The 25,982-nt window shown below is 34.4% G+C and overlaps 1 protein-coding gene across 1 annotated transcript; it reads right to left on the bottom strand.

Annotated features, from left to right (window-relative positions):
• Nucleotides 1-4,979: 4,979 nt before the first annotated feature.
• On the bottom strand, nucleotides 4,980-25,771 carry LOC139695121 (DNA damage-regulated autophagy modulator protein 2). Its single transcript, XM_071593763.1, has 6 exons — nucleotides 25,459-25,771; nucleotides 25,144-25,265; nucleotides 19,619-19,866; nucleotides 19,356-19,494; nucleotides 18,381-18,532; nucleotides 4,980-7,135 (listed from the first exon to the last, which is right to left on the bottom strand). The coding sequence occupies exons 1-6, from the start codon at nucleotides 25,527-25,529 to the stop codon at nucleotides 7,013-7,015; spliced, it is 855 nt and encodes a 284-aa protein (XP_071449864.1). The 5' UTR covers nucleotides 25,530-25,771; the 3' UTR covers nucleotides 4,980-7,012.
• Nucleotides 25,772-25,982: the final 211 nt, after the last annotated feature.

The following is a 25,982-nucleotide window of genomic DNA, read 5'->3' as shown; positions in this document are numbered from 1 at the left end:
GATGATTGTCAAGTGTTGGGGATGACATTTGCAGATTGTGTGAACGCACTGACTGCATGCTCAATACCAAAACACGTCTCATGCACTAGCCACACGACACTTCCAGTTACTCAAGAAGGGGGGATTGGTTAACCTATGGCAGACAGGAAGTAAATTGTTCATTGGAGTGAAATGAATGATAGGCTTGTAATATGAAGGCCCATGGGATGGCTGATGGTTTCAAATGAATTGGTAGTAGAGAGGTAGAAATATTGCCTTCAATTAGACATGTTTTTAATGTCCTCCTAGTCAAAAATCATATGTGAGGTGTGGGAGGGTCGACCATTTTGTCACCACGTCCTGGCAGTAAAACATTTATGCTGATGCAATTGAAGGTATCAATATGAATAGGAGGGAAGATCACCCTGAATGGAGTGGCAATATTGGCATTTGTTTTAAGTGAAATTGAGAAAGAAGATGTGTGAGCTACTGGATGTGAATGTGGAGTTAGATTAATTCCTATGACAGTAAAAAATAAACTTAACACTTCCACAATAAAGATTTAATCGAATCCATGGTCGTGAAATATTAAATCTTTATCGTGGAAGTGTTAAGTTTCTTTTTTACCCTTATAATGAAGGAATTCCACAAAGTTAAATCTGAAACTGTTATGTTTAATGCCTGTAGCCAATAATAAGAAACTTGGAACACTCCAATAATGTTATTTTGGTCAGCCAGTGACCATTAACAGAGAGAGTAAGGTCTTGACATTGAGAAGACATCAGTATCAGAGCACTGTTCAATGCCAAGTGAGTACTAAAGATGGCAGGGGCTGGGGAGAGGGGAGGTGCATTATTGTGCGGGGGGGGGGGGGAGATGTGGATACATTATTAGAAATGTCTGTTGATGCAATTCGAATTTTGGCCACTTCAAAATCTTGAACTAATTTAGTAGTGCTGTTAATGATGCCCGGCTTGTTGTTTATAATATTTCCTTGGTACATGTGTATAAGTATGCTTTTGGTGGTGTTGAGTTTGAAGTTATTTGTCTGTTTAATTAACAATAAATCTTTGAGTGTGATGGAGTGGCCTGTTTCATATAAGTGTTTTGCAACTGCTGATTGGTTAAAATTTACCTATCTTCACAGTGAAATTGAAGGCAGCAAAAATGCAGAGCAATTGCATAATGTGAATATAAACAGCAATCATAAATTTGAGCACTCAAGCAAAATAAAAAAATTATAAATAGGCATTTAATAAATTCTGTGCCTAGTATATATACAGTGGAACCTCACTTAACAAGCATCTCGCACAGCGAGTTATTTGCATAACAAGTTACAACGAGAAGGGAATTTCCAGATTCATTGCATGCCTGATACTGCAGTTTATCTTTAGAACTCATTCCGCCAGCAACTTAGCATTACTAGTAATCTCAAATTTTTCTAAACTTGTGTTCAAACATATTATTAGTGATTTTTTTTGGCAATTTTTAATAATATTTTGCGAATAGTTTTAAAAATGACTCAGAAGAAAAATTCATGAGGAAAAAGCCACAAGAGAATCAAAATAACATAAGAAATGAAAAGTAAAATCATTGACAGTTGGAAAAGGTGAGACTGTGGTTGATCTAGTATGCATATCAACAATCAGCTTTTTCTTCAAGAACACAGACAAAACTAAAGAGATAGATTCTTCAAAAAGAGTGAAAAGAGTATCTATGCAACGGTTATGTATTCTCAACAATGTTGAAAGGTTGCTTCTCATATGCATTAACGTAAAAATCAATTACAATGCGACACCACCAATGAGAATTTAATTGGTGAGAAGAGAAAAATTAATTTTTGCCGACCTCATTTATTAGATGTCAGGATCATCAATAGCTGAAGAAGTTTTTAAGGGGTGCCATGCGTGATTCAAGGAGTTAACAAGACGAAGCTTCATCCACGGCATAGTGAAGCAGGAAACTCAGTGTCAAAGGTAGCAGAGAATTTCATCAGTGACTTCACAAAGCTCATAAATTCTAAGGATTGCCAGCCACAATATGTTTTTCATTGTGTCAAGACTATTCTTTTCAGGAAGAAGATGCCGAAGAAAACCTATATTTCTACACATAATAGTAGAATAGAATTCATTGCCTGACCACAAGGCAGTGAAATGCCATCTCATGCTGCTATTTTGCACAAATGCAAGTGGCAATTTGAAAATCAAACCCCTGCTTGTTTACCATTCAGAAACTTCACAAGCCATCAAGAAGTGTTTAGTGCAAAACTGGAGGCTATAAATGTGATGTAGGGGTCAAGCGAAACTTTTGAATCATACCATGCATGCAAGGCACCGTCCTAATGAGGCAGAGGCAATGCACCCCATTAATTTATTTAACAATCATTCTGAGTCGCAATGTTACCAAATTTTGAAGCTTCCGCAAAAAAATGTATCAAGATAGCTTTCTAGCAAAAAGGAATTAGATATGTATTATAAATAATTAACAATTTATTTTGATTCTCATTTGCTTTTACAAATTGAGTTTGCATTCCTGGTTGCTTCATTCCACGATAGAAGAAAAGGTGAACTTGATCCATGAACCTAAACAATATATACTTAATTTGCTTTGAATTAACCTTGAATAATTTATGAATGAATAATTTATTTTTTCCAGCATGGAACGCATTATCGTATTTTACATTAATTTACACACAAAAAGTTGTTTCACAAACAGTTTCTTCTATGAGAAAGATTAAATAACGGATAATGCTAATATTATGAGGTCCCACTGTACTAGCTTTATGATAAGGGCCCAAGTATTAATCCAGGGGTAGATATTTAAATGGTATTATTATCTATAATGTGATAACATGTGAATAACAATTCAAGTAAGCACATTGCTCATCATAAGGAATGTTTAAGTGCAAATCATTGGGTGTATGTAATTTTCTAATTGTTCCATCATTATTCAAAGTCCGATGTAAAGGCTGAAGTGTTGTTTTCAGACTAATGCAAAATAAATAAATCCTTTGGCATCCTTTACTTAGATTAGGCTTATGCTGATGTTAGTTTTGGCTTCAATATTCCACTACTCCCCAAAATTCATGCTTATTCAAAATGGCCTGTCTTTACTTAATGATATAGTGTACATACGAGTAATGTAAACATATAGGAATGCGGGAAATTGCAGACTGGTGGGTAGAATGTTCAGCTATTAACTAGAGGATCCCAAGTTTAAAACCAGCAACCTGACCTAAAAAGCTAGGCTGTGTGATTTTCTCATTTTAGAAGTTGGAAGGAAATCAAAGCTGGAACCGGGAAAGAATTCCCCCCCCAAATCTATTATGTAAGTGTGAATTTCAAACACCGCATGACTTAGTTCAGCAGGAGCTTGACCCTTACTTATCAAAACCAATTTTTGGGTTGATTGCTGCTGATTAATGCGTTGGCACAAATTTGTTCCTGAACTGGCATGTCAATTCCCATAAAAGTAACTATACAACATTTTCAAAATATGCAGTCAACTCAAGCAATGTATTACCTCTTAACTAGAGGCAAATTAAACCAATATTTAAAATTGTTCACTTTTCTGTTTGAATATCAGCCAATCTTAAATGTATGATATTGCATGCATCAATTTAATCTTTAACTAAAATAGAAACTGTTTATACTGACAGAACTAAAAATATTCGGCAGTGATGAGTAGTGATGCTTAAAGTATTTCAAGTCGCCACGAGCTTGCTGATAATTTTTGAACACCCATTAACAGTATGAAACTTACTGAAAAACATTAAATTTATCACTTATTTTGGTTATTTATTATTGGCAACCATCTTGTGCATAGCTCAAACATTGGAAGCTCTGAACAAACCCAAAATTTCAATTTATTCAATTCCAAGTGTCACTGAAACATTTTGACATCAAAAAATGAGAAATATTTTAAGAATAATAAAGAAAGTGTTATTATGCCACCCATGAGTGATCAGCTATGAAACCATAAGTGGTGTGTAATAAATGAAAAGCAATTGAGAGAAATGACAGGCAATTGGCAATTTTAATAGCGAAAATTTGGCTAAGTTAGTAATGGTCATAAAGAATTGGTAGGGGAACTGGAATTCAAAACATATACATACAAGTACATGGGAAAATACAGCCAGCTCAAGTTTCATACATAAACCTGCATATATGGTATTAATCTTAAGGCTTCCGCAATGCCTTTCTGATGAAGTTTCCATGCTGCTTCTGGGAATTACCATTGCATAGGTTTAGGTAGGTTAAGTCCAACAAGCCAAACTACATGACGGTTATTCCTGGAAGCAGCATTGAACCAACACACATGGAATTGGTTGGAATGCTACCATAAATCACAACATAAGCAATGAAACCACGCAAGGAATCAAAAATTGTTTCAAACAAAACTTTTTGGCTGGTGCAAGTACACTGTGACTGATTTGGTAATATTCACAAGTAAGTTTGCAGAGTCATTTGTATAGTATAGAATTTACTTGTACATATTTTTATACAATTTAAAACTGGTTATCAAGGAATATCCCAATGTTTCTCAGTTCATTCGAATTCTTTTAATCATTGGCAAACAAAATTGAGTGAAGATAAATGAAACTTTTGAGGAATGACTAACTTGAAAACCTACTCTTGAAGAAATTAAGTCAACTTGTGTAATTCCTAACTTTTTGATTCAAGGCAACCTGCCAGAAAAAAAGAGAAATATATACCTTTAATCAAAACTAAATGAAGCTAATCCATGACAAAATTGCCCGTAGTGATGGAATGTAATAAAACCATTTTCATACATAGTGAAATTGCCCTAACTGGGAGAAAGACCACAAGTGACAATGACACACAGATTGCATCTGCCTTCTGATACAGCAGTCAATGAATGTGTATTCTGATCCTCAGAACAATTCTTCCTCAGCACACCCAGATCAAGTCTCAGTAATTAAAAACATATCAATTAAACACTCAAAGAGAGAAAAAATCTTCATGGATGATGATGGAAAGCTTTAAATATTTTTGTTCAATGCACTTAAATGATTTATTCATAAAATCTTTACCAGGGTATCATATAGCAATATCATAATTAAACATACATATTAGAGTCGATAAAATACGCAGAAAACTGCCTTACCTAACATTAAATTGCAGCAACATTTGGGCAATATATATAAAACAATATTTAAGCAATGCCTACAGTAATTTCTAAATAAATAACTTTTTTCCCAACTTTAAGTCTATATTTACCTTTCATACGTGGCTTATAATTTTGTTCAATCCATGCTGTTACATTAAAATTGTCACACCTACTCATGCAAGAATTAAAAAAATAATACTTTCCTTATGAGTGACAATTTGCAGCAAATTAGTGTAACAGGAATTAGGAAACAGGTTTTACTAGGATACAATTTAACCTGGGCTACTATGGACCAACACAGAAAGAGCAAGCATTGATGAATGACATCACATTTTAAAACAAAGACAATAATGTACCAATGAATATGGGTAGAAGGACAGTTACTTCACATAAAGCCAGGTTTTCACATTATCTCTAAAAAAGATTAAGTAAAATCTAATTCCTGAGCTTCCGTTATTCCACAAATGTTTTTGGGAATTTTAATGCTTCACTTCCTCGTTGTTGTTGAAAAAATATTTAAATACTACATTCCAAAAGAGTTCAGTATTGCTTGCTATTGACTTTCCAACCTAATGGTTGATAAGCTCAGTAAAAAATGTTTACTGTCAATATGCCATGCTTTTTTGTAGCAAAGTCAGGGGCAGTTAAGGGCTTATAGAGAAGATGACTTTAATCTTAACATTCCATAGAGAGTTATGAGTTAACTCTCTATGCTTTAGATTTGTAAACAACACTGCCAATCAACAAGAGATTCATGAGACAAAGACATTCGTTCCTCACCTAGTGCAACATAACAGACCAATAACTTGCAACAAACTTGCTATGACAGGGCCCAGAGTAACATGAAGTATACATATCTATCAAAATCATACTGAAAACTTATGGAGGCACAAAGATTACTTCCAATTATCTTCAGTCAATTAGGTATCATCCTCCCTCATAAAAAAACCGACAAGATAATACAAGGTAACATACTCGCTAGAAATAACAACTATCATATCACTTTTCTCAGCAGTGGTGCAACTTAAAGCAAATTTACCCAGAAGAATATGACTAAGTTTTCAATACCTCAAGACATTTTTCTCATAAAGGCATATCATAAATCACAGGCTGCATCAACAAGCACAACATATATAAGCTCATTTAAAGTGAAAAAGTTAACCTGATAAAAACAATCACATATTTAAGTGGTCTGAGGCTGAGAAAAGCTATTCATTGTATGGAAACTTTTGAGTTCTAATTGGGGATGAAATTTCAATTCACTGTAAAATAAGAAATTTGATGCAAATAAATTTGCAATTTACAAAGTATCATAAAATAAGCTTCCCCAATTGAAGTCAACAATACCCTTGAAGACAGCCTTAAAGATAAACCACAGGAATAAGTAGAATAATCTTCTTAAGGTGGATCTAAATTCATTCAAAACTTATTCTGTTTCAACATCACACTGAAACGTCCGGTATGCATCCTCCATGAACTCAGTAACAGAATTACTGAGACAGCGAATGGCTTGGAAAAAGGCAGCAACAAGCAGGGAGAGGGACAAGGAAAGTAACTTGCTTGGAAGCAAAAGATCATTAGCAGATGAATCCGAGGCCTCCCCATCAACAGAATCCACAGTACTTACTCGATGTCTCAATTCACTTTGACTAGCACAAGATCCTTCCCTTTTATGCTTAGGACAAACTAAATGACTGCCATGGCAGTTACTTGGTCCACTTATATCCCTGCCAATAAAACTATCTGATTTACTCATGTCTTGCTCTGAGTTGCACACACTCACCGGTTTTAGGCACTCAGGTTTGGAGTTTACAGGACTAGTGGCTGCATGAGGAGGAGCTATACACACCACAATACACTGCCTGCATGCTCCATTTGGGTGAGCAGCAGGATTAATCTCAAATCAAGGAGGTAACTGAGTACTGCTTTGAGCATAGACCTCTTCAGCAGATTCGCTAACACCGATAAAAGCCTCACCACTAATATCAGTGACATATGGCCGCATCACTTCAAAAGCAACTGAGACCTGGGGATAAAAATTTAACATCAGACAATTCACCAGTTTACAAGTAGATTAAAAGAGTTAAAGTTAGGAATAAATTAAAAAATTTAAATAGGTAGCCAACCTTAAAAAAATGTTTTGTCTTATACGTGGTACTGTAAATATGGTATTGGCATTACTGTGGGTTATCACATATTAATTTTGGGCATTTCACACCTTAACTAAGACAAGAACAGGGATTCTCTTACTGTTTTATCAGTCAAATTCAATATCAGTCCTCACTTTTACATATGTGCAATTAAATTTTGTAGTACTCTTACATCAATAGAATCAGTGATTATCTGAAAATGCTTCGAACACAAATTAAAAGTCCAGTGAATAACTATAAGCCTAAATCAAAAATACTTCCATCCATTTATAAATATAAAACCAGCCATAGTTTCCCTGATCCAATCAAATATACACCCAATTATAAAAGGAGCATAGGTCTTAAAAATGAGTAAAACTATTAAATTTCCAACACTGTGATTCAATTAAACAAAATATTAAAGCAGAAGATATTTCTTCAATGACAGTTCTCTGCTCAGAAATGTAATAATTACTTATCACTAAATATAGCAAAAAAGCAAAATAAAGCATAAACAACAGCAGCAGGACAGAAGATGCAGAAGAAGACGACCAAATTAGTTGGATGAGAAAAGGAACTTGGAATGTTAGAACAATTTTGAAGACAAGAAAATTAGAGAAGAGAAAGCGAGAAATGGAAAGAGGAAATACAGATATCTTAGGCCTATGCGAGGTGAGATGGAAGGATAGCAGGGTTTACTGGAGTATGCAGTTATAAGAGTAATATAGAGCAGCAGGGACGAGAGCCAACGAGGGGTGTCATAACATTGAATCAAGAGATAGGAAGAAGCACAGTAAATATAGAACCAGCAACAGAATATTGCTAGTAGAGATAAAAGCAGTACTGACAAACTTGGTCATTGTTCAGATATACATGCCACTAAGAAATCATAAGGATGAAGAAGTCAATAGGGTCGATCAGTTAGGAAGCATAATCACGTGTGTTTCTGCAGGGAAATATTTGATAGTGATGGGAGATTGGAATGCGATGGTAGGTGAAGGAAAAAATGGTGATGAGATGGGGGACTATGCTTTAGGTATGAGGACCCATGGGGATAAAGCAATTGAAGCCACGCGAGACAGGAGTTAGTCATCATCAACATGTGGCTTAGACACCATAAAAGGCGTAGGTATACATGGAAAATGCTAGGTGACTCAGAAAGGTATCAGTTACATTAGATTATGGTTAGGCACAGATTTAGGAACAGCGTGATCAATTTGCACAGTTTACTGGGAGCGAATGCTGACTTTGATCACAATTAGCACTCATGAAGTGTAGCATCCGATTCAAAAAGATAAGGCAGGGGAGGCTGGTTAAGGAATGAAATTTAGAGGCATTAACTGAAATGACAAGGAAGAAGTATCAGCAGGATGTAGGGAAAATCATGGATGAGGGAAAAGAGCTGAGTATTATTGAGGAAAAATTGAAATTTATGAAAAAAGGGATATTGAAAGCTACAAAAGAAACTATAGGAGCTGTAAATGGAAAAGGGACAAGGAAACCATGGATTACGGATGAGATGATTAAAAAGATAGATGAGAGAAGGAAATGGAAGAATGTAAATGTGGAGTTAGACAGAAGGAAGTAAAAAGAGATGAATAATAAATTGAGACAAGTAACAAATAAAGCAAAAGAATAAGGTATGAATGAATGGTAAAATATTTCTCTATATCAATTAAAGAACTATGCCGGCCCTGGTAGCGGTGGGGCAACATCCTAGTCTGCCAACACAGAGGTAACAGGTTATATTCCCACCTAGGTGGTTTTTCTTCCACCTAGGGCTTGGGTGCATGCAATTGTCAAATGGCTATATCAGTGTTCAAAGTCCAATTTAATGGTTGAAGTGCAGTTTTCAGACTAATACAAAATAAATAAATAAAATTAATTTTAAACATGGATTATTAGGTTCATTGCACTTCAATTATGTTTGAACAAATAATTTAGCAACCATCCTGGAGAAGGAACAAGAAAAATGTCACTGTGATAGCAAAAACATTTTTTTTTCAAATGACAATGAAGGACAAAAGCTATCTAATTTTTCTTTTCCTGCAAAAGGATTATTATTACAGGTAATCTACCAGTGAAGGTAGGTTTTGGACAGGCACAACTACAAAATAAATATTTTGAGACTCCTAACAAAACACAATCCAGTAACCTAGTCTACATGAGGTCCCTCTTCATCTCTGAGTAACTCCTTCCTTCCTCCTTTCATCCTGTCCAACATCCCTGAACTGTTCCTGCCCTTATTTTGTTTGCCTAACATTCTCCCTCTATTAGTCTTCAACATCCCACGGCGATTAATATGCCCTTCATCCTTTTTTCCTGCCTCCTTAGAACTTCTTCCAACAAACCCCTCTCCTCGCCTAGCGTACCTGGTACTTTCTCATTTGTTTTAATCTCTATCCATTTCACCTTCTCCATTCTTCTCCACACCCACATTTCAAAAGCCTCCAATCTACTTCTATCATCCTGCTTCAGTGATCACTTTCCCATGTTGTACATAACTACGTGCCACATCAAAGTTTTGAGGAGTGTTTCCATAACATCCTTACTTAACATCCCGGTCATCAATTCATTCCTCCAAGTGAAAGCTTCTTTGCTGAATGCCTTTCTTCTCCTTACATACCTACTACTTACGCCATTTTGGTCCAACACACTTTCGAGATACATTAACTTTTCCACCTGCTCTTGTGTTTACCTCCTATTTTAACATTTAACTTAATTCAGCAATGCTTGCAACCCCTTGGCTGACTCACTGACTAAAGCTTGGTCATCAGAGAGCCTAACTAATTTTATGAATTCCCCGCTAACTTTCATTCCTAGGTCCAGTTCCCCCCATGCTTCTTTAATCATTTTCTTCATGTTGAGGAGCACAGGTGATAATGGACAACCCAGCCTTACTTCTCTTTCCAACACTGCCCTTCCAGACTCTACATCCCGCACTCATACCTGAGCGGTGTAAGATACGTACAGGTTGCGGATTAGTCTCTTGTTTCTCCCATCTATTCTTATTTTCTACAATATACTGATTTTTTTTCCCAATACACCCTTATCAAATGCCTTTTTGAAATCTACGAAACAATCAAATACATCCTGATTGTATTCTATATTCCTCTTTATTATGATCTCATAACTGCAATGCCATCAGGTATGCCTCTCCCCTTCTTAAACCCAAACTGATCATCCCCTAAGTAATCATTTGCCCTGCTCTCCTCCTATTGTTGATGATCCTGAGAATCACTTTAGCTGCATGTGAAATCAAATTTTTTGTTCTGTGATCCTCATATGATGTGGCCTTTACCTTTATGGAAAAGTAATTAACACTGATCTCACAAAGTCATCAGACCAGATTTCTTTCTCATTAAACTTATGAATTAATCTATAGACTCTTCCTCCCATATTTTTCTAAACCTTTAGGTCGTTCCGCAGGAATGTTCTACCTACATGGCCTTATTTGATTTCATCTCTCTTAATGCCCTTCTTCTCTCATCGTCCAGTATGCCTGGACCTAAGCTATCTTTATCTACGCCATATTCTCTTTCTATGTCTAAGCTTGTTGGCCTAAGTTCCAGTACTATACATTTCCTATATATATTCCTTCCAACTCTCTTGGATCTTTTCTATTTCAACTATTATCTTATCCGCCTCTTCTCTAACTGTTAACATAAATCTTTCATTCTTACTCTCAACGGTGTTTTAACCTTCTTGTATTGTGCCATAATTTCTACGTTTACATGAAGTACTTTGCATTAGAATTAATAAGTACTAGGTATAAGAATAAATGAAGTATAGAAATTATGTTTATTCTCTTTCTCATGAATGCCTTTAGAAAGGCAGGCTTCCAGACTAATTCATTTTTGCAAAACTCTTCTATAAATTATTGTGTACATCAGTACCTAAATGTTTGGATTTTTTCAATTTTCATTACATAAAGCACATCGTCATTTTTTTGATCATCTAAACATTTTTGTACAGATAACACGTGTGTAACTGATGGGAAAATATGGTAATATGGTTTTCAAATTTGGATTGTTATGGACAGAAAACTTCATAATTGATATGAGTGTTTATCATTTAAACAACAAGAAAGAATGCCAATTTTCCAGGGAATATTTTCAGTTTTTTTAGGTTGTTTTCACACCTTTAATAAAGCCTGTTTTGCAAACACTAGTCATGTGGCAACAATTATTGACAGCTAAAATGACAGAAATCACAAGGAATGTTTGGTAGTCTCATTGCAATATCAGGCAGATAACTTAATATTGCTGGGCACCAGAAGTACATATACACATGCAATACATTCTTGATAAACAGATTCTTGTTCTTTGCACGTTTTCCTTAAGCAAGCAAGAAAAGGGCAGGTTTTTACACATATAAAATCATACTTTGCTGGATTTAAACATAAAGCTGATTTTTTGTATACTTTTATAATCAGCCCATTATAAGGAAGATAACTGAATCTTGCTTGATGAGACCATTGAACGGGAATCTGTGTAAGACCATTTCAACATCAACACAGGCTTGAGGTATCAACCGACTATCTTCATGTTTTTTCCTTAATAGGTCAACACAAGAGAAAATACTTATCCCGCAAGGATTAATTGAATGCTTTTTAACAATTTCAAAAATTTTGAAAGCCAAAAAACAAACATCAACAATTTACAAAAAACAAAATCTAAAATTCCAATTTCTTTGAAATTATTACAAGACAATTTTCAATAATTTTTCTTTTCAAGGAGATAAAATAAATTTTCCCACAATTACTTAAATGAAAGTCAAACATGACTGAGCAAAAAATTAGTTTTTCCCAAGAATTTTCTACCTTTAAAGAGAGGGGATATCAGTTGAGAAACTTTTCCATTCAGTTAATCCTCCCACATTTTTATCTCTCATCCCCGATACAAACATTTCCTGAAATCTATCATCAAAATATGGCAATGAGAAAAACTCTATTGATTTTAAGTAGCAAAACTTCAAAAACCCAATATTTTTAATCTAATCTAAAAAACCCAATATTTTAATTTAATTTTTAATGGAAATTGGGAAACAGCTCCTAATAGTCCTTACGAGGGTAATCCCAGAAGTACATAATCCAGCATAGATAACACAAAAATTTTGGAAAAATATGTATTTATTTTTCAACACAATCTCCTTTCTGCTCTATACACTATTCCCAGTGATGTTCAATAAGTTCGATACCCTTTTTATAATAAGAACTGTCCAACTCCTCAAAATAACAATTTACTGCCGACATCACTTCTTCATGGTTGGAATATCTTTGACCACCGAGCCATTTTTTCAAGCTTGTGAACAGAAAATAATCGGAGGGGGCTAAATCTGGCAAATGAGATAACAATTAATTCATGAATTTTGGCCATTGCAATAATGGATTTGTGAGCTGGTACAATGTCTGGATGAAAAAATCTTCCTTCTTAGCCAAATGTGGCCGCTTTTGCTTGATTTCTTCGCTCAAACATTGCAGTAAGTCTGCATAATACTTGTCATTGATAGTTTTTTTTCTTTTTCAAGACAGTCAATCAAAATTATCCCACATGCATCCCAAAAAACCGATGTAATGACCTTGCCTGCAGATGAAACGGTCTTTGACTTCTTTGGAGCCGGTTCTCTCTTTTTAATCCATTGTTTTGATTGTTCTTTTATCTTGAGTTTGAAGTAATAGATCCATGTTTCATCTTTTGTAAAAATTCTGCTTTGTTGCTATGAAACTTTTCTAAACACTCAATTGATACATCTTCATGACACTGGTTTTGCTCGAGTGCGGGGCACCCATCTTGCACGCAGCTTTCTCATGTCCAAATTATCAGTTAATATGCAATGTACCGCACTTTCTAAATGCCTACCATGTCTGTTAGCTCGCGCACTTTCAGTTGACGATCATCCAGTATCACTTTGTGGATTTTCTTCACCGTTTCTGGAGTCATCACCTCATTTGGCCGACCAATGCGATGCTAGTACGGCCTCGTTTAAACTCTGCTACCCAATATTTTACCATTTTAAAAAAAAGCAGACTCACCCCGAGTAGAATCCAGTTCATCTTTTATATTGGTAGGGCTGAGGCCTTTCAAATAAAAGTATTGTATCACACAACTATGACCAATTTTCTCCATTTCCACAAATTCACTGAAAATGTTCACTATTGATGGCTGCCGAACAAATACTAAACAACATAGTGTCTTCAAACTTGAAATATATGCTTTATAGATTGCATAAATTCTAATATAGTGATATTTTTCAAACAACTATCACCACTTCTAGGTTAGGCCAGGTACTTCTGGGCCTTCCCATGTAAGTGATTGATAAAACCAAAACTGGATTTGAGCTTTAAACTGAGTTTTTAGATTTTGCAGGCCTATTTTGATGTCACCTTAATTGATTTCTGCAACACTCACATTATAAAGGTGAAAAGACCTACCTAAAGACTACTATGCATATCATTATTTTACCTGACTTCTGTCTGGTTTAAAATACTATTTATAATTTAGAAAAAATTTATTCAAAGGCTTTTTACATACATCTTTTATTTATCACAATTAGTTAATACTTTTGTTTGACTTTTTTCTAACTTCTTTTCTGTTCATTCTTGCGGTTATTTTTTCTCCACTCTCCACTTTCTCCAAGTTTTACTACATCCACAATAATGATCCTCTCGACTTACACAGATAGAGGCTTTTCAATAATCTGCAAGACAAGACTTATGTGTTTTTATGCTTGATTATGCAGGTTAAATTAAGTAATAAGACAATAGTCATATTAAATAGCTACACTTGTCATAATTTCTATCTCTAACATTAATGGAAATAAGTACTATATTCCATTGATTTAATAGGGTCTATCCAACAAAAGATATCTTAAATGCTAATGCAATATTAATGCCTCTCCCTACATTACTACAGAAAACTTTTAGAATGAATGCCAAATACTGTTGTTGCATGACAACCTAATGAATTTAAATTTATTGCTGACATTTTTCACATTGGAATTTGATAGTATTAACATATTACAATTTATGTAATTTTTCAATACAATTACAGGCATTGGATAATGATGTTTGCTAGTAGAAATGAGCAATTAGCTTGATTTTGCACAGAGCTAAAGTGATACTTAGGATATTCAACAAGAGAATGGAGGGCAAAAAATTAGTTAGATGATTAGTTTGGGTTCAGGAGAGTGATAGGCCTTTGCGATGTCATTACAGTAATGAGGACTCAAAGAGAAAGATTGATAAAATCCAATCAAGATGCATTTTTTCACTGTGATTTATGAGAATTCATTCTATAGAGTAAATTGGGTGGAAATTACAACACAGAAAAACGGAGTACATCAGTTCGTCAGCAAAAAAGATTGATTTTCAGGTAGCTTGCTCCACTATTTGAAAGATCAGTGATTCAACCTAGCTTTGGGCATCCTATAACCTCTAGGGTCAAATCCTTATTAATTTTCATTGCTGTCTTCCTCACAAAATGGTTTGGTCTTTTCTCTTCCTCTTTCATAGTAGTTTTAGAGGAGGCGACCGACAGCTAAGGTCATTTGCGCCATAAGGGAAGGATGGGAAAGGAGGAAAGGTGTAGAGAAACCTGGGGCCGGCATTAGCCTACTCTTCACGAAAGGCGCCAAGGGGTCCAGAGTTTAATGTCCCATCCCACGGATGGCGTACTCACTCAAAGAGCTCTCCACAAAGCACCCCAAGAAGGGATCGGGATACCACTGAAAAATATCTGCCAGCTCCAGGATTAGAACCCAGGCCCTCTGGTGGCTAGCCCATTAGCTACTGCACCATCCTGATCCCAAATTTTACTTTACCAAACCTCATAGTATAGAGAGAGGTTTTACATATATGAGTATTACACAATGTATTAACATTCCCAACCTCGCTCAAATATTTTATTTGTTAACTTAAGCATTACTGAAAAACAAATGCTGACATTATTCGTTTGAAAATTTAAAAAAATATTTCAAACAATCGAAAATTTAAAAAAATATTTCAAACAATCTTTATTTGTCATTTTTAAAATGGAAATTTAAGAAACATAGAGAATTAATTGTCCAACCAGACAATCATTATCTCTGCTTTGTAACAAATATACTTGATGTGAAAACATTTTTCTGTAGAAGTTGGTCGATTTGTTATCACTGCGTCTTAAAGCATCTTCAAGCTGAGACAGAGATGTGTTGCTTCATAGGAGCTCCTTTCCTTCCTTAGAGAAGCAAATATTTCGTATGCAAGCATAAGGCAAGGCTTTGATGTCGAAATTGATATTGTTTTAGTCAATTCACACTTCAGATCAGATTCTGATTTAATGTCGGAACACACTGTAAGGAAATCCTTTATTTCTTTGCCTGGAACTTCTGCAGTATATGTTCTTCTAAAAAGTATTTCCATTGTTGACTTTGCCAATCGTGCAATTTCATTCTTACTTGGCAAGGCAAAAAATTCATTTCCTTCCATCTCACAGAAACAACTAACTTTCCTCAAGTACTTTGTGAGAGAAACAAGATCTATATTTATATGTTTAAACAACTGAAATTTCATTTCCTTTTAAAGGATTTGGCTCATTGAAGAATTTGGTTTTTCTAAATTACCAAACAGGAACTTAAAAATTCATTCACTTGTAAGAATATTAGTTTCTCTATTGCTCAAGGCTTCAAGTGCTTATCTTACAGGTTGTAAAGAATTCCAGATACCTCTCAAAATTTCATAAAACGCTTCTTCCCATAAGAGATCGAGTTTTAATTCTCATAAAACAGTCTTTATCAGATTAATGATCATTCAAAATTTTTTTATCATTATCTGCAGTGTTCCAGTGTGTTTTACCGCCCAAAATAACTACTAATTCCTTCTTTTCACTCTTGGTTATTTCTTACTGCAAAAGAGATTTTTTTACTTGAGAATATTTTAATATTTTCACTATTCTTCATACGCTACTTATTGCCGAAGATAGATCATCTTGCAAATCATACTGGTCAGCCTGAGTCACATCAAATAATTCAGAACCACTTATCCTCTTTCTTGTATTCAGAATTTTAATTAAATCACTATCAGAGCTATAAGTCACTGATGATTAACCTATTAACCTTTTAACTTTTTAACATAAAATACTTCTGCTACAGCTAGATCTAGCGCATCATTGTATCAGTATTGTTGAATAGCCGGTGATTATTTTCCGAATTTTTTCACAACAGCTTTACCATCATTTGTAACTGCAACCGCATCATTTCAAGTTTTAACTAATAGTTTTCCTATCTTTCCTGAAGCAAGGATAACACTTTTTCCTTGAGACAATTCTCATGTATTCTCATTAAACCAAGGTTCATAGGGGTCTCATTGCAGTACACATAAACATTCAAGTATCTCTGATTCTTGCAACCATTCCACTCGTCTATTGGAATACTAAGTTTTTTATTATCACATTTGAATACATTCAATTTCTGGATGCACAGTTGTTTCAATTCACCATAATAATCATGTAAACATTCGTCAAACTTTGATATGGAGCGTAGTTATGCACGATGCAGAAAAGTGGTCACTGAAGCAGGATGATAGAAGTAGATTGGAGGCTTTTGAAATGTGGGTGTGGAGAAGGCAAAATGGATGGAGAGGAAAACAAACGAAAAGGCGCTGGGTATGGTGGGGGAGCAGAGGGGATTGTGGGGAGGAATCCTATGGAGGCAGGAAAAGTGGATGAAGGGGGTACTGACCGGCAGGGGGATGTTGAAGACTAATAGAGGGAAGAATGTTATGCAAATGAGGGAAGGGCAGGAATAGGATAGGGATGTTGGACGGAAAGAAGGGAGAAAGGAAGTAACTAGAGATGAAGGGGGAATTGTTGTAGAGTGGGATGCTGTATTGTGTTTTGTTCGGAGATAGTTATTTGGTAGTTGTGTCAACCCAAAACCTACCCTATCCGGTAGATTACCTTAAAAAATATACAAAACCTATTTTGACTTTCATTGACTAGCAATTCTGTTTTTAAGAGCAGGCATGAGTAATCATTTCTTATATAAGATAATAAATTCTTGAAAAGATACTGTAATCATACATAAATAAATATTTACGTAACAATTTAAACAAAGATTTGACAAAACTTTTTCATTATAATTACAAAACACATATATTGTAGTAATTCAGCACTTCTTTGAATGAGTAATTAATAAAATTCATTTGAAGGTGAACGTTTAGGTTCATCATTAAAATAAAAGTGTATTCATCTCCAGGGTAAATTTGCTAATGCACCAAAAAAGGCTATGATAATTTTTATTGTTTATGCATGATAAATAATCTACTACTGTTACACTTATTATTCTTTATTTGCAATTTTATATTTTAACACTTCTGTTTTGATGCTGTTATTGACTTTGAAACCTCTAATGAAATTGGAAAAATGATGCTGATAGTACAGATGTATTGTCAGAATGAAGAAAATGTATGATAATTGCAAAACTGCTGTTCCTTGGTTCATAGAGGAAACATTAATGTGAATATACGAATAATGTTTCCCATAAATACCTAACTAGAAAGTTTAAAAAAACAGGAGCCACTAAGAGTGTCGTTAGAATGCTGTGTCATGCTAATTGGCAAAGCTAAATAAAACATACCATAGTTGACAGCATATAAGATGCATTTTCATTTCAGTAGGGTACACATAAGAAAAATAAATTTCAACAGGCCATGTAAAATCACGGGAAAAATATTATAGCAATTTGTTTGAAACAAAGAATCACACTCAGTCAGAAGAGCATATTGTGTTTTGTAATGATCATTTGTGATAAATTACTACCTAATTCATTTAATATCTTGCTCTTTCAACATTATAACAGTGAACAACACTATATTCATGTCACATAATATGATGAGCATAATAATAAATATCCAAACTACAACATTCAATTGAATAGTAAAAATTATATACAATTAAATATAATGATCAAAAGATATAAGAATAAAAACACGTAGTACTGACCATCTGGGATAAAAATAACATTCTGTAATGAACGTTAACCCATGGAGTTTGAAATTTCACATACATGGGTGATTTATTTAACCATAATTTTGGAAAAAAGGAGTATCACATACGCCATAAAATATGATAATTCTATTTCTAGCTTTGCATACCATATGCTTACCCTGGGTTCCTCAATTGAAACACGCCGAAACTCAGGAACAAACGTGAGGATATAAATGCAGAATGCAATGGCAACCACCCACTCGGAAGCTGTGCTCACAACATGGAGGCTCCATCCCCCATCTTCCGGGTACCACTTCCTTGGATTTGACCCTGTGGTAATCGTAACAACAAACAAAGTATTTTAGCATTCCTTAGTGCTAACACGGGATGCAGTCTATTATACGGTTTAATTTAACAGCCAAAGTATAGTAATGCAGAAGGCAACAGAAAATCACCTCATTACGGTCTTGACAAAGAGAAGCTAATTAATTTCGCAGTCACATTTAGTTCTAAAAAAAGACAATGGTACACCCACCATAAAATATGGCACATTAATGCCACATTTGAATTGTGCAATCAATGGCAAAAGGCTATATTAATTGATTAAAAAATCATAACTCTAACTTTGACACAGTATTTAATCTACTTCTTTCTATTGAAGTAATTAAGTCTTAAACGCCCAATTGTATGTTAATTTCATTGATGTCTTTCTGTATAAAGTGCACTTGCAATTTAGTTTAACAAGTGTATTTCAAGTTGTCCATAAAACATGTCACAATATATCAGTATGTATATATTTCAATGTTTTGAGCACCAAATAAAACATTGTCTATGGCATTTATGGATGCAATATCAAAACAATTCAATGCAAATTGTGGTTTACAAAAGTAACTTTTGTAAATGTTACTCAGCACAGATTTTACATAATTCTTCCAATTCCATTGTTTTTCTTTGGGATTTGCTGGCATTCATAAATTTTAGGTTAATTGTACAAATTGTGATCATCATGACTTTCTCCAATATTGTGGCTGGCAAAAGAGGCAGATGAAAACATCACCCTTTAATGAGCTGCTCAAATTATTCAGATGCCCATTCATTTCATCTCCATCTGAAATTCAAATTAAAACTTCTACGCTAGAATAATCATGCTTACCATGAAACAACAAATGTGATGCAACACCAGTAACTGTGAGTATTAGGAAGAAAATAGTGGATATCACAGATAATACCATTCGAAGATGGGCTACCCACAATCCATTTACAATTGGGTGTAAATGATATGAAGCAAAAGCCTGTAAGACAAAGCAATCAAATGTGGTATACCAATGCAGTTTTATCCACTTCCATTGTTAATATAATTCCCTCATAATAAAAGATTTAATCATGACTTTTCAGGTTAAATGGGAAAAATCATACCTGGATCCAAAAGTACAAAGTACCAACTCCAAAACATAAAAATGCTCCAGTCAGATGAACAACAAGTACATTTGTTTCTTGGAAATTAGCCACAAGACTCAATCCAAAGCATGCAAGGAGACCCAAGTATAGGGACCACTTGTTGAATCGAACTGACAGCGGTGCAGGTGTTGATGGCTGATAATTGTCAGCTTCCATACTTGGAAATGCTTCTATTTCTCGATAACGAATATAAATACAAGCAGCCACTGGAAATTTAATAGCATATTAAACTATTGGTGAAGAACTCCATTTCATTAAGCTACACAAACATTACATTAAATGGGAAATGAACTATGCAAATTATATCACAAATAACAGAATAATTTTAAATAGTATAAATATGAAAGGAAATAAAAAAATGATAACATTTAAATACCTATGCACAATAGGCAGTTATGATGAATTGCATATAACTTATGAAGACAAGCAACATGGTGAAACAAATTGACTCAGGTAAGCTATAATAATATTTCTCTCTTAATACTAAAGAATAAATTTTATATTAACACCAAATACTATATTCCTCATGCAATCATAATGAAAATTTCTCCAAAGTAATAGGGCGGAGACTTTAAATCACAAAAATTTATGGTTTTTCCAAAATCTTTAATGAAATCTAATTGCTTACCATTTTTAGGAAAGCATGCAAGAAATAGTGCATCAAATAAAATAATATAAAAATAAGAAATCTTAATATTTCCTTGAAGTTGACAATGATTAATTACAAGCATGAAATCCAGCATTAAAATAATTAAATATGATGTTGTAGTAGACCTATATGATAAGAGTTGTACCATTGAAGTAAGTTTTAGATGGACACAGGCTTAACAATTATACTTACACTTATATTTATGAGACTCTCCTAACAAAACAACCTAAACTACAATGAATTCTTCTTTAATTCCACACACTTCCTTTTCTTCCTTCCTCCATTCTACCCAACAGGGCTATCATTCCATACCCCTTCTTTACCTATAATATCCCCTCTATCACAGTTTTCAGCATCATCCGCCACACCTCTTTTCGATTTCTCCTAACAATCACTTGACACATTGTACTCTCTCATCCCCTACCATTCCTAGCACTTCCTTGTTTGTTTTTTTTTCGGTCCACTTTAACTTCTCCACGCCCACATTTCAGAAGTCTCCAATCATTTTGTTTCAATGGCCATGTTCCTGCGCTGTACAAAGCCACACTTCATAAGTTTTGACGAGCCTAATCTTAACATTCTTACTCAAAATCCATACCTTGTGGAAGCTTCTTTGCCTAAGGCACCTCTTCTCCTAATGCCTCTACTACTTGGAGCATGTTGTTCTACAACCCTTCCAGGGTAGGTAAACTCTTCCACCTACATTAGTTTATGAACTCCTATTTTGACATTTAACTTAGCTCTGCTTTCTCTCAAAAAAAGAATAATCTGTTTTTTTCTATCAATTCTCACCCCTTAGCTACCACATAGACCTAATGTGCTCAGCAATGCTTGCAACCCCTTGGCTAACTGACTGACTACAGCTTGATCTCCTGATAACCTAACTGATTTCATGAATTCCTTACCAACTTTTACTCCTATCTCCAGTTCTTCCAATGCCTCTTTAATCATTTCCTCCACATATACGTTGAACAGAACTGGTGATAATGGACAACCCAGCCTTACTTCTCTTCCCAACATTACCCGTTCAGACTCTCCGTACCCCACTCACACCTCAGCAATCTGAGACATGTACAGGTTACTGATAAATCTCCTGTCCCTCCAATCTATTCCTATTTCTGTGATGTATTTATAAACTCAACCAATTTACTCCATTAAATGAATTCTCGTAAACCACAAACCAAACAAGTGCATCTTGATTGTAATCTATGTGTCTCTTTATTTCGATGGCATCACATATGTCTCTTCCCTTCCAGAAGCCAAACTGATCAATCCCCAGGAATAATTTTCTCTCATATCCATCCTCTTATTATAGTATCTAGTATCCTAAGCAGCATTTTAACCTGGGCGATGTTATACTTATTCTTCTGTAGTACTCACATACTTACAAGGATACTCAGATCTACTGTAGACTTATCCTTCTTCATGGGAGAATTAATAGATAAGGTTTCTTAATGCATTCCTCAAACATGTTTTTAAATTGGCACTCAGTGGCCACCCCACTGAGATCAGATACTTTTTCAGCCATTTCACTGAGGAAAGAATGTGGACTACCTTTCACCTGGCTCCAACCCTTCAATCTATCTGGCATGGGAAACCTTACCAGGAGAAATTATCATTGCTCCAGCCACCACAACCCTAGGGGTCAATGGAACGAACAAGCCCTTCCATCTTATCAAGGTTATATTTCAATAAGTACTAATACAAGAACTAGAGTAAATTTAAAATTGTTCACAAAGTCAACGTTATTTATTGGAGGATACAGTGGTAAATAATAATCTAGCAAAAAGAGCTATTCAGTAATTATATTTTGATTTTAAAATTCTGACAGAGAACCAATCACCAGGAATGGAAATTTTCATTGCTGTTCTGTTTCCATTTGTGAGGGTTATCTTGATTCTGTAATCATTATAATCTTTAATTGTCAAAGATACAAATGCTGCTACAAAATATGAATCTTATTAACCAAATCTTACTTCTGTACTTAACAAATGTGAAATAAATCTTTGAAAATCAAAACAGGCACAAGTTATTGGTCCTGTCCTTCTCCAGGAAACAGTTAGCTAGCTTACAGGGCAAATGAGAGCCAGTATCAATGGAGGCAAGAATGACAGATGTGAATAAGCACATCATATTTTCCTTTAGTCTATGGGAAATAATATGACAATTTGCTAAAGAAAAAACTTATTTGGACAAAAATATTTCATAGAGCAATCCTAGAAGCTTATGGAGAAAGTGGAGACCAGGAAAATGAAATTAGAATGCAATAACTCCAGCCTACTCCCATAGTCTGCAATACCTCCATTAATTTTTCCTACTCTACACATTCAAATACCTGCTTAAAATTCACTTAACACATAAAGACTTCATGACTACATTAAAAGTTACTTCTTACTAATGTTTTCATAACTGCAATACCATCACGTCTTCCGTTTCTAAATCCATATTGATATTTTTTTTGGCATTTTTGGCACTATTTTGTAACCTTCCAGGGATGACTCTCGATATTTTTTCCATGCATTATCATTGAGCTAGAGTTAACCAAAAAGTGTAAAATTTATCAAAAAAAAGTGAAAATAAAATTACATTGCTTTCCATTTTGGCCCTTGCTGATTTAAATAACTGGTAAACGTTTTATTTTAAAGCTTAAGAAATGGGTCTCAACTTGGTAATTCATATGATTGGATCATATGGAATTTAATCAAGTAATTAAAAATTCTTTAACCTTAAAGCCATTAAATGTACTATTTTGATCTGAAAGAAATATATTTTTCATACCTAAAATTTACCCTCAACATTTCCAAATGGGTGCTGAATGGGAGCATTAAAATGTTAATTTTAACACAAAATAGACATAAAACATAACACACTATCAAACCTTTCCAATGAACATTTGTTTGGGGATTTATTTAGGGGCTGAAAAACCAATAAAACTTACAAATATACTTCACAATACATATATGTGATAATCAGCCACTTCTCAAATTCCCAAAATATACCTTGAAGCGCAGAATGAAAGAATTGTTTGAATTAACTAGTGTTAAGAATGTAACATCCATCTGTCAGCTGTAAATAAATACTGAAATTACCAGTTTTTAGTGCAATGATTTTTTGAAATTTTAACACATTTTGACAGCTGTGCCACAAAAATGAAACAAAAAAATTATAAATATTTGCAATCACTTTCTCTAGTGATAATAGTATCACGTTTTTAGTGTGGTTGCTATGACTCAGTGAACTTTATTATTCTATTATCTTTAACAGAACACTCTATAAATGTAATTATCCCTTGGAAACTTTATAAGCAGAAGATATGAATACAGAATTTGTAAAAAAATAAGCATTTGGATTTAGAAACAGAAAAATGAGCACAAATAGAACACATTGAAATAATTGTCAGCAATAGACTGTTTCACCCCCACTAAGATGCAAATAGAATAATACCAGCCATTATTTCGTAATGGTTCCCTTATTACACAAAATGTAATTTTGAGATTAAAATTCAGGAAGCTACATTACCTTGGTATGCTATTAAGATTCATGAACTATGACTCCATTCTGTAGGAATGGACAATTGGCGCATAGCTAAATATTCTCAAGCCACTCCCTTACAGAGTAAGCAAAGTTAAGAACTAGTTTGATGTTAGGTTTTACTGATAAACTTTCTCCCTCTTACTAATATATTTCATATTCCTCTTTATTATATAGGAGAAGATGAAATGAAACACACACCGTTTTGTTTTAGGGCATCAACATGTACAAACTGGAGGAAAGAGGGGATAAGTTGGTCCCCAGACTAATTCACTTTTTGTGAGTACTGATGTACTTGTATCTTGGAACATGTAAAATTCCAAGTTCTTAAATGTACAAACATTGGAGAACTGAAAACAGAACCCCCTCTGCTGGCGAACAAAACAGGAGATCCACAAATAAAATCCGAATTCGATGCATGCACTATTACGCATGTATTATCTAGAAAATTAACTTCTAGGCCAGACATACCCTTTGTTAAGTCTGGCCTGGAGATGAATTTTCTGGCTGTACGAAGAATGAAAGTTATATTATAACCAAACATAGAGGTCACCTCATAGGATAATTTTATAGGTGAAGGCGAAGCTCACTGGCGATTGAAATTCACACATGCATGAGTAGGTGGGAGAAACAATACTTTTCCCTTAACTACTTGTGGTTTGCCATGAAAATCCAGTTCTAACAACATGACACAACAGAGGGTGCTCACAAATATCATCCAAAATCGAACCCAGACCTTCCAGTCAGAAACCTAGTGTTTTACTAACGGGCCACCCATCCCTATTTGTTCATTAAAGTCAGTTTAAATGAATATATTTAGACTCATTGAAAATAAGTTTCATATCATTATTTTTACAATTTTTCTTAAATAGGTAAAAATAAAGTGTCTCTCATGGTTAAAGAGTAAGGCACTGAGTATGATATGGAAACATTGAAGCACTAAAATGTGAATGTATATCCTTCAACATCGGTTGGACATCACTCTTAAGTGTACAAAAAATGCATATTAGATTGCATAATTATTTATCCCAAGAAAATCTATCGGTGCGGTGGCATTATATATTTCTACTCATTGAAAGCTACTTTTTTCCAGAAAAGAATACCTTCTGAATTTTGTCAGTACTATATCTACACTGTTAAAACATATTTTTTATCATTAATAGATTGTAATTTAATAAGATTACTGGTTGGGCAACAAATATCACCGTAAGTGCAAACTTCTAGTTTTTTACTCTGATATGTCAACTTTTAAATGCCTTCGGTGCTGATAATATACACTGGCATAGTAAAGAGCTTTACTCACAAACAAGTGTACCCAAGTTGATTAACTGCCCAAATACACAACTCTCTGGAGAATACGCCGCTGTGTCACTAATATACGGAAAATTAGGCTGAACATGGCCCAGTAAAACAGCGGCAATGTAACTGAAATAAAATTATTAAAAGCCTTTCAATTTACTATAAATAACATACAATTGATGTGTGATTAGAATAAAATCACGAAAAGAACACGGAAGGCATTCAACCAAAATATACATAACTTTGGAAAGAATATAAAAACCCTAAATAAAATCTTTGGCATTGCCTAATATATCAATAGTCACAACAATACACATACCTGCCAAGAAAAGTCGTAGGGAATAGAATAAAAATAGCAATAGGTAGATAATGCAGTCTCTCGAAGCTCATTTTAATGAAGCCTAATATGACAGAGATATTACAATTGAACAAGTTTCTGCGTTTATCGAAGTATTTTTCACAAAATACCACTCAATACTTCAAATCCTATTCACCGGCATCCCAAGGATATTCGCCTAAGATGACACTGACAGACGTTACAGTAAAAGATTAGAGTATAGATACTTCAAAAAATGACACGCACAACGGAATGACTAATCACCAGCGAATTCTTATTACATAAACATCCGTTTTAATATCACATCACACGAATCGCTGAAAATTCCTCTAATAAAATATATTTATTAATTCAAGAAGGTAGTCAACCACGATACGTTCGTTTTGGTTTTCTTGTAGCGCCATTGCGGTACGATTTGAAACCTACAATAGACGTGATATAAATATTATAAACTAAGTTGTTCATTATACTTGTTAGAAGAATAATTATGGTTAAAAAAAGAGGAG

Source organism: Hetaerina americana, unplaced genomic scaffold (assembly GCF_022747635.1).
Source record: "Hetaerina americana unplaced genomic scaffold, ioHetAmer1.1.p SCAF_6, whole genome shotgun sequence".
Lineage (NCBI taxonomy): Eukaryota > Metazoa > Arthropoda > Insecta > Odonata > Calopterygidae > Hetaerina > Hetaerina americana.
Note: the sequence above shows the minus strand (reverse complement) of the source record. Positions and strands in the feature narration are given on the sequence as shown.

Bases quoted from the DNA above. Each gene is read 5' to 3' on its own strand.
- LOC139695121 (XM_071593763.1), bottom strand. From the start codon at position 25,529: ATGAGCTTCGAGAGACTGCATTATCTACCTATTGCTATTTTTATTCTA. The intron at 25,266-25,458 runs GTATGTGTATTG...ATTTTATTTCAG, and splicing joins CCTACGACTTTTCTTGGCAG to TTACATTGCCGCTGTTTTAC. The intron at 19,495-19,618 runs GTATGATTTTTC...TTTGTCTTACAG, and splicing joins CTTTGTACTTTTGGATCCAG to GCTTTTGCTTCATATCATTT.